This window comes from Mesoplodon mirus, assembly GCF_964341445.2.
Source record: "Mesoplodon mirus genome assembly, chromosome: 2".
NCBI lineage: Eukaryota > Metazoa > Chordata > Mammalia > Artiodactyla > Ziphiidae > Mesoplodon > Mesoplodon mirus.
Window position 1 is genome coordinate 31,339,102 of NC_138977.1, and position 10,421 is coordinate 31,349,522.

At 48.7% G+C, this 10,421-nt stretch overlaps 1 protein-coding gene across 1 annotated transcript in view; it reads right to left on the reverse strand.

Moving 5' to 3' along the window:
• The window catches only part of RAPGEF2 (Rap guanine nucleotide exchange factor 2), a 247,062-nt gene extending 242,218 nt beyond the window's left edge, over positions 1-4,844 (reverse strand). Inside the window, exon 1 of the mRNA XM_082611143.1 lies at positions 4,692-4,844. Within this exon, the coding sequence (XP_082467269.1) occupies positions 4,692-4,760 (69 nt within the window). The 5' untranslated portion in view covers positions 4,761-4,844. The remainder of the gene's footprint in view (positions 1-4,691) is intronic.
• Positions 4,845-10,421: the final 5,577 nt, after the last annotated feature.

A 10,421-nucleotide genomic window follows, 5' to 3' on the forward strand; every position in this document is an offset into this window, starting at 1 on the left:
TGAATTTCAAACACCACCCAAGGCAGACCTTATTGTGTTCATTTAACTCCCCCCAAAATCCACCTGGATAAAGTTTTTTTAGGGCAACAGTAAATTTTCTTAAAAAAGAACAGACTTGTTTCAAGGTGGAGGGGGGTAGGGGAGGGATGGATTGGGCATTTGGGGTTCGCAGATGCAAACCACAGAGAATGGATAAACAACAAGGTCCTACTCTATAGCACAGGGAACTATATTCAACATCCTATGATAAATCATAATGGAAAAGAATTTTTAAAAAAGAATTTATATATATGTTTAACTGAATCACTTTGCTGTACAGCAGAAGTTAACACAACATTGTAAATCAACTATACTTCAATTTAAAAAAAAAAGCATGGTGAGTCTTCATAAATAAGTTAAGTGATAGTGCTAGGAGGTTATAGCTGGTTTTGTTTTTATTTTACGTCCTTTTTCAAGAGGAAGAAAACTGCAACAAGTTGGCAACCAGAAGTCCTCTTAATTTTTTTTTTAATTTTGGTTTTTTTGTGTTTTTGGTGTTTTTTTTTGAGTGTCTGTGAAAGCCCAGGGGGGGTCTGGAAAGGACTGTGTTAAACACCAGCCACCATGAAGCACTGCAGCTGGAGAGATTCATTTTGAACCTCAGCCAAGATATGCAAAGCTAATTATGGAACTGTTAATTACTAAATGTTTAAAAGGTTATTTGAAGGTGACTAAGTTTCCACCAATATTGCAAAAGAATGTTAATAATTTTTACCATAAATTCAAGTCCTCACTTGTTCAGAGCCACATGCTAATACAGTTTGAAATAGGTTTTTCAGTAATATATGTGTATTTGTTTAACCTCCAAATTCAAATATCATTGTTATGAAAGCTAAATTGCTTGTGGCCAGTCATTACTTTGTGAGACATGCTTTTCAAAAGTGCACCCAGACCATTTAGTTGTGTTTTACGAAAAAAAACTACGTAAGGGACAAATTATTTATTACTAGAGCCCCAAAATGAGCCAAAATATAATCAAAGTATAAGTTGTCAGATGAAAATATAAGACTGCTCATAAACTGATAAAAAAGAGATGGAAAATTTATCTGTCATAGACACAATTCTTCCACTAGATTTGAAAGTTAAATATTCATCAGAGATACTCTTCTGTGCAGATTCTCATAATTTAAAGTTCTCTGGGCTAAAGGCACTTTTTCAGCCCTCTCATTATGACTCAAGACACATTCTACTGAGTGACTTTTGCAAAGAATTAAGTCTTGTACTGTTAAGAGTTCTCCAATGGCAAATTCATGAATTAGCAACTAAATCAAAAGGTATAATAGCCAAAAAAAAAAAATTTCAGTAGTGAAGAACAAAGTAATATTATTAATTAGGAAGGGATGAGGCAGAAGCTGTTTTACACAAACCATTTTAAAAAGTAACTTTTACAACTAGCTAAAAACACATCATATTAAATCTTTAAAGTAGAAGAACATTCTGCAATAGATGTTTCACCTGAAAAACTAAACACAGACATTTAAACACTCTACCTAAGCAATCTGAAAGGGTCTGAATCCAATAAGTTAATAATATGGGTTAGAAAAATCATTTTATTGTTTAAAGACTTGGGGGGAAAGCTGTAATTTATTTACATCTTTCACTTCACTTAATTGCTTAGGTGACCAAGCTTCCCATGTAAGTGATTAAAGACATAAACCCCAACAGTTTAATAAAGCAGTTACTTAAGAGTCCTGTTTTTCAACAGAGGTGCACTGAAAAATATTAATAAGACATTTAGTGCTCCTTATTTTCAAGGAGGTTTGTTATTGAGGATACAGTGCCCCACTGACTAGAACTTAGCCACTTTCCAGACACACAATATGGGACACACATTGGATTAAAGATGGCTTTTCTTGTCCTCTCAGAATATCAGGTGAAATAGTGACAGTCCCTTAAATATGAATATGTGAGATTTAGCTAAAAATTCGAGTGACAATTTTGTTTCTCCTTGCCATTCCCCCTCTAGTGACGTGCCTAAGTAAACGGGAAAATGGGTTTCCATTTTCCAGGTGGGCATGAAAAGCTTCCTAATTTCATAACACTCTTCAAAGGTCCTGTGTTTGCACTAAGGCTCTCCCCACCCCCAGATTCCCTTGGAGCTAACTTCTTAGGTTACACGAGTGACAGCACGATTACTTCTAGGCAATTGAGTGACCTTGTACAAAACCACGTCTTCACAGGGTTTGGGAGACAGACTGGGTTGGTAGTGTTAAAAAAAAAGAAAAAAGGAAGAAAATGAACTTAACAAAAAATCTTTATATTTGTTCCTCTTTTGTTTTAAGGCACCTTTCTTTTGCCTGCCATAAGAATCATACAAACTCCTTCACCAAATCTATCCTGAGAAACAGAAGGAAGCATGACAGCAAAACATTCCTAATTCATATCCGTCTGTCCGCATCAAGTTTATTTAATAACTTTGCTTTTATATTACAAACTTCTGACCCTCAGAGCACTCAAGAGAAAAGACAGGGCAGAAAAACTTCCAGGCCTTGCATTCTCAAAGCACTCAACAGAAAAGGCACCTGCTACCAAAACGTTTTTTTTTTTTTACTTTTGAGTAAATTTCAAACTTTCAGAAAAGTAATTATTTTTGACAAGCCGGGTGAAGGTGGAAAACATTCACATTTCCATCTACTTTCTCTTTAAAATAATAAACAAACACGTAGGTCTGCATTAGTAATAACCAAGGGAGCATCAGTGTTAATAGGGTGGACACTTATGAATGTTCCAAATGTTGGGTAGGCTTCTCTAAGGTGACTTGTTCTATGAAGGTTTGGTGGGGGAAATGTGCTGCTTTCAGAGGGTCAGCGAAGTGGTCACGTTGCGGTGTCAGTAGCAACTGGCCCACTTCTGACTCGGGCCAAGTTCTGTGCTGGTCGGTTTTCACTCTGCTCTCCACAACCGGCGCGTAAACAGGGAAGTTTAACAGCTCATTTCTCTGGCACAGTCCACACGCGGTCACAGTGGAGGCTCTGTCTCTTCCAGTTTCGTTGGGGGACACACCCCCCTCCACCCACCTGATAGTAGGTTTAGAGTCATTGCTATTCTAATCAGCCAACTGGAGATTCCACTTCCCGGCTCTCTAATTTCCACTAAAGGCCTCTGACATCATTTTCTGACCTGCCTTGCTAGGTTCTAATATTCTCAGCATGTGTGATTTCACTTGGCACTTCCAACACTGAAAGGCATTGAAACATTTCACTGAAATGGGCTTTTCCATCACACTGTGACTGGGAACGTGCGTCTTCAGCTGCAGAAGACTGACTGACTGACAACTTAAAACCAACAGGAGATGCAGAAGGCACGTGAGAAGCAGTGCAACAAGAGCAAAAAGCAGGACCTTCCTTGTTTTCGATAAAGTAATCCTTTGGATTAGGAACTTTCTGGAGATACTGTGAAATGAATTTGCCTTGCAAAATTACCACCCATCTTCCACAGTCTGGTAAACGAGTGCAATCTACCTACGATCCCCAGATGTGCCGGCTCCATCAGAAAAAAAATGAAAAATCAAAAACCGTACCAGGTGCCATTCCTGGGCCTTGTCCAAAGGCAGCCAGTGGAAGCGCCTATTTTATTCTCTTTTCCCCGCATTAAACAATGACAATCAACATCAGAGAGGAGAGCCTTTGGCTCTGAACAGATGGCATCCAACACCTAACAAGCGAAGCAACTCTTTCAAGCATTAGATCCTAAATGTCTGATGGTCCCAAGGATCAGGAGGGCTTATTTGTCTTAAGACGGTTGGCAGCAGGATCCCCTGTAGTCACCATCCCAACGCTTAGGAGCATGCGTCATTATCCAGTCAGCAGCTAAAAGCAAAAAAAATCAAACCACCACATTTTTACAAAATTTCCGCCTCTCTAGTCCAACTTCAGACGACCAGATCCACCACCATCAGCAATTCCTCTACTTAAAGCCAGAGAAAAATAAGCCTGAAGGTAAACGAACGTATGAAGGTTAACAAACTTATCTAATTTTGACAAGGTTGTGCAACACCAAAAGAATCCGCAGGGTGCCCTTCCCGGGGCTGTATTTGAATATGCCTGCTCTGCAGTTCTGTCTGCAGTTGAAACTAAAAGCACTAACCTAGCTATTCAACTTCCCCCCCCCCAACCCCTTCCTTGAAAAGCGGCATCACTTTTCCAAAAAAAAAAAATAAAAAGGAAAAGAAAAATAGTAAACATACAAACATCTCAACCTTTTACTTTAGAAGGCCAGCACGGGTTCGCGTTCCGCAGAGCCCTGCAAGTTTCCTCCTACACCTCTGCAAACGCCGAAGAACTCTGGAGGTACCAGGGGCCACAAGCACGGGGAGGAAGGGCGCCTGCGGCCGGTGGCGGGGGGCAGGAGGGGCCGGCCGAGGGGAGGTGACTGCCCCCCGCCCCGAGAGGCTCCCGGGCCCCGCGGGCGGCCGGGAAGAGGGGACTCTCGGGAGAGACCTCCCTGCCCCGCGGGGCAATCGCAGGAGCAGGTCGGTACGGGGAGGGCAGCGAAAAGGAGGAGAAGATCCAGGAGAGGGGGAAATAACGCCAGGACGGCCAGGGGAGACGCGGAGACGCGAAGCCCCTGGAAGCTGTGGGGACCTGACGCGAGGCGCGGGCGCGCGGGGCGAACGGAGTGGGCAGGGAGCGCGCAGCCGACGCGGGGCTCACCTGGGGGGTCCTCTCGGCCGGGTTCTTCATCACCGCCTGGCGGAAGCTGTTATCCACGTAGGACGCCATCTCCCCCCGCAGCCCGGGCCGGGGCTGCTCCGCGCCCTCGGCCGCCGCCTCCCGGCCCAGCGCCGCCGCCGCCGCCGCCTCCGCCCTGCGCGCTCCGCCCGCCTCGGGCCAACCAGCCAAACCGCGGCGGCGGCGGGGCGGGGGGCGCGCGAGGCCCGAGGGTCCCCGCGGCGCCCGGCTGCCGGGAGCTCCCGCTTCCTCCGCCTCCCCCGCGCCGCGCGGCCGGGAAGGCTCCCCACGGGCCCGGGCTCGACACGCCTCCCCGGCTCCTCCCGGGGACGGCGGCGGCTCCTCCCGGCCCCCGCCGGCCTGAGTTATTTTTAGGGAGTTCGAGCGGCGGGGAGGGATTGGCTGGGGCGCACGGGCCTCGCGCTCCTCCGCGCGCAGGGCCGCCCCCTCCTCTCGGGGGCTCCGGGAAGCAATCGGGGGCGCCGCGGCCGCCGTCCGAGGACCGGCTCAGGTCCGGGCGCTGCGAAGCCGGGTCGCCTCGGCCGCCGTCCCCGCCGCCGCGCCGCGGCTCCTTCTACTGCGCTCGGCCGAGCCCCCCGACGGCTGCTGCATCCCCTCGGGCCGCCCCGCCGCCGCCGTGCGCTCCGCCGCCGCCCCACATCTGCGCGCGCGGAGCGGCCAGAGCGCCCCCGGCTGCGCGCTCGGCCCGCTGGCTCTCGGCAACTTTGTTCCCGGGCTGCGGGCGCGGAGGGAAGGGGCCGCGGGCACCAGGTCCGGACTCCTGGCGGCGGGCGTCGCGCACAGCCCCCCGGAGAGTGTTTGGGAAGCGGCGACTCCCCTCCTCTTCCCCGCCTCTTCCTCCTCCTGCGCCCCCGCGCCGCCCCGCCGCGCTTAGGGAGGAAGCGGCCTCCGGGGCCGGGCGCTTTGTGCTGCAACCATGGTGAAGAGCGAGTGACGGGCCGGCGGCCACTGGACGCGCGCCGCGTCGGCGGGGGCGGGGCGTCCCAGCTCCGGGTCCCGCCCCCGCGCCGCCCGCCCGCCAGCCGGCCGCGCCCTCGCTCCGGAGCGGCACCTTCGGCGGCCCAGGTGAGCTGCGCGCCGGGCCTCCCGGGTCGACGCGCCCGAGCCGGGCTGGAGGGGTCCCCGCACCACCTGGCCCCGGGGAGGCGGCGCGCCCCGGCTGCCGGGCGGAGGGCGCAGCCTCCCCTCTGGCGGCTCACGCCGAGCCGCCTGTCCACACCCCACGCGCGTCCCGGGGGACTTGCGGCGTCGCGTCGCCCCTCCAGACTGCCCCTGGCGCCAGGCCTCGGCCGCCGGGGCGGCACGTCGACCCGGAACAGAAGCCCGACCCGCAGCTTGGGCCGCCCTGGGCAGTCGTTTTGAACCAGGGGTTGGCTCCGAGTCGCCCCAGAGGCGATCAGTCCTCTAGGGGTTTATTTGGCTTATCCTCAACTTGCTGCAGGGACAGCGTTCCTCTCCTGCCTTCCGTGCTCACCGGGCACCTTCAGACACTTCAATGACCACGAAAGGAGGGAGATGGAAACGTACCAGTTCAACCCTAGACCAAACACCACCCCCAGACGGGCGAACACTCCAGATTTAAAGGTGAGACTCGGACAGCAAGTTCTGTGACATAAGCAGAAACACTGGCAGATGTGGCTTGGCACGAGCCGGGTAAACGTCCAGACCCTGGATCCGACCCGGGCTCACTTGGTGCAGAGGCACTAGGACAGAGCCCTTTAAAATGTCACCAGTCCTGCTGCGTCCTCCCCGCTCACACTCCCACCCCCGAGCCAGGTCGAGGTGTGTAAGGCCAGCCAAGCAGCGGGCACAGCTCTGGAGTCCTGGTCCTATAGCTTGATTTTCATCTGGCTCCCCTTCCCCACCCACGTCAAGTTCGAGCCTTGCTGTCTCTATGGAGGCCGCACTCAGAGGAGGATTGCTACTTTCAAGACCTACCACGTTGAACACTTTTTAAATTTTCAAACATAACTTTTTCGACATCTAGTTTACTGTAAACACTTGGAATAGGTTATGAACGAACGTTTTAGGGTCCTGAAGTCACCTGTGTGGCATTAAACAGATTGTGTGGCTTCCAAGAGAAGGGACCATCCTGGCCGAACCTCCTGAAACAATCTGAGTTACAAATTCTCTCTCTAGACCCTTGGTGTTACCCTGTGCTCCAACTGCTTCCCCATATTTCTCTCTAACCCCTTAGTTGAAACCCAGCATCCAATTCTTTATGACCTAGACCACCACCACCTTGAATAAGTGCCATTACAGCTCTGTGAAGAGAGAGGAGAAGAAAAGTCAGATCTAATGAAGTGAAAAAACATACCTGACATCTCCATCTGGTGCCCAGTAGACATCTCAGAATCCACCTGCGCAAACCAGGCTCCAGATCTCCTGCCCCAGACATGCCTCACCCACAGACTTCCACATTCCTGCTAATGGCATCTACCTCTGTCACCCCTTGCCCAGGTGAAGAGCCTTGGCTTCTTTCTTGACTCTTTCCTTTCTCTTACCGCCCCCCCGACCCCGGGTTTCAGTAAACCTGTCAGCTCAGCCTTCAGAGTACCATATCTGGAATCTAACCTCTACCCACCACCTCAACGGCCATGACCTTGGTCCACACCAGCATCATCTTTTGCCTGAGCTTTGCAGTAACCACTTACCTGGCCTCCCTCTTTCTGCCCTTGCCTCCAGCACCGAGGGAGTTGGGTTGAGTCTTTTCACTGCAGCTCATGTCATCCCTTTGCTAACAACAACAACAAAAAGTCCATGAGCTCCCCATCACTTTTTTTTTTTTCAAGGTCCTTATTTATCACGGCCTAAATGACCTCTAGACCTGGTTCTCATTCCCTCCCCACCCCCGCCCCCTTTATCTCTCTGACCTCATCTCCTACTATTCTACCCCCTGCTCACTTCCCAGCCACACTGGCCTCCGTGCTGCTTCTGGAACACAGTAAGCAAGCCACAGTCTCATGGCCTTTCCTTCTGCTGTTCCTCTGCCACCCAAATTAGTGAACCACTCCTCTAGGCCACCAGAAAACAAAACAAAACAAAACCTAGAATGGTGTTCCCTTCCCTCCTTCATGTCTTTATTCAAATGTCACTTTCCCTGTATCTCCACATGCCTTAGTTCTCTCCCTTGCTTTGCTTACCACCATCTGACATACGACGGATTTTACTTACTTGATTTATTTATTGTTTTCCTCCACCATAATGTAAGCTTCCGATGTCAGTGATTTTTTTGTTCCTTTTGTTCACTGCTGCTTCCCCCAACGTGATGTAAATGAATGAATAGCTATAGTGTTACCTTGTATGTGTATGAAACTGATACATATATTATCTCTGATGGGGAAGGGGAGGCTAGGAGAGAAACTTAACCTCTCTGAGCCTGTTTTCTCTTCTTTTAAAAGCAGATAAAAATGGCATACCCTGAAGATTTTCGAGGATCCAAGAGAATCCATGCAAAGTGACAGTGACTTGTAAAGTGCTTGAACCACGGTGTATGCTCAACAAACGGTAGTTATTTTTAAGATCATCTTCATCATCCCAACCCTTTGAGGTTAGTGGAACAGTTATTATCATCCTGTTTACAGATGAGGCAACTAAGACTAAAATAGGTTATGTGACTTGCCCTAGTTCCAGGCCTGCCTGGAAGTTTGGAAGGGCCCAGGGCAAGCTAATGTAGACCCCATCGTAAATTCCTAAAGCTATAAATTAACTGGAACACAGTGTGGCAGTGACTACTGGTTTCTGGCCTGAAACTCACACCCCATTTTTATCCCATCTCTGCTCCATCATGTATTACAAAAAGGCTCATACACGCGAGGACACCCTCGCCTGCGCACCATCCCCCTCACAAAAGCTACCCCCTGGTGATTCCTCCAGCGATAGTCCAGCCTTGGACAGTCAGGCCTGGAAGTGGCAGGGCAGTAAGTTCCAGGGCCCAAGGTGTTCAGAAAGCATGGAATTCCTTGTCCCATGGGGAGGGTGAAGCCGGAGCAGGGCCCCTCAAAGCCTAGGCAGTGGGCAGGAACTCAACTCACCCAGGCCGCACAGCCAGAAAGCTGTGAATTACAGATGCAAACCCAACTCTTTTTCTTCTGACTGCTCTGCTGTGATACTGAATTGCCCCAGTGAGCTCAGGTGAGGGCTAATAGTATGTCTTATCCACCAACAAAATGACTAACTCGCTGTCAACCTCTAAGCTATCATTTAATTTCAATTAAAGTTAATTTGCCCACTATTTATAATTACTTATCTAAGTACGTTAATAATGCCATTCAGCATCTAGCACACCTGATACTTGGCATGCATTGCTTTGTTTTATATATTTTATATATTTTATATAATAAAATATATGTTAGGTGTTTACAGTCATCTTTTAAAGTGAGTAGATTTTTTTCAATTTGTTATTTTTTTATTAACATTTGAGCACCAACAGTATGCTGTGTATACCATGGGTGACAGAATTAGACACAGACCTGCCAGTTTGCCAATTAGTCTAAACCAAATTGCTCCAATAACCATAAAGTAAGCCATTTATTATGCTGCTTCATAAAGGCACATATAAAGATGACAGCTTCTTTGTTCTGTTTCTAGAACCATCATATTATCTAGAAAGTCATTAGGAGATAGAGAGACAGAACACTGGATTTTAAGTCTAGAAATGCATTTCAAGTTCTGGCCTTAATACCATTCGACTTGTAACTTCAAAAAGCCTGATGATTCCAGCAGTAAAACCTAATATTACTACATCTCTAAATATATTATATAGATTAGGTGTTTACAGTCATCTTTTTTTTTTTTTTTTTCTCTTTTTGCGGTACACGGGCCTCTCACTGTTGTGGCCTCTCCCGTTGCGGAGCACAGGCTCTGGACGTGCAGGCTCAGCGGCCATGGCTCACGGGCCCAGCCGCTCCGTGGCATGTGGGATCCTCCCAGACTGGGGCACAAACCCGTGTCCCCTGCATCGGCAGGTGGACTCTCAACCACTGCGCCACCAGGGAAGCCCTACAGTCATCTTTTAAAGTGAGTAGATATATTTTTTTAAATTCCTATGGGTCCAGCTACAACATAAGAGTAATATTGATACATCTACATCTATCTATCTATAGTCATTTTGTTCAAAAAAACACCTTGAACGTTCACTGTTCAGTCAATAAATATTGATATTTATGGCATGCTGTCTACTAGGTACTGATCTCTGTGTTTAGAGTACCAATGGTGGATAAGACAAGCGTGCTCCGTTTCCTGGCCTCGTGGGAGCTGACTCTGTGTGCCAGGCATTTGCCTAATTTACTCACCTCATCTAGGAGAATGGCCAGGGCACTAGGATCTAGGAAGCTGCACTGTTCTAAGACAAGAGATACCTCTCGTTACCATCTTGTCCAGCTGTTACAATTGTCTGAAAGCAAGGTTTAGAGCTGAGAGGGGTTGAATCCTAGTAAAGGTGTTCCTCCCATGAATCCGGCTCCTCCCAGACAATTTTTATTCACATTGTTTTGCAGTTACTTGAATCTCAGGAGAGTGGGAGGCTACAGTTTAGACACTGTATCGCTTTCAACAGAGCACACTCCACTAGGAAATATTGTATCTACCTGCAAATAGCATTCCAGAGTCCCTGGTGGAGAATACAGTTACAGAGCCCAGGGAGAGACAGTGTGTACATAGCAGAGAGCTCATGAAACAAGTTAGATGAAG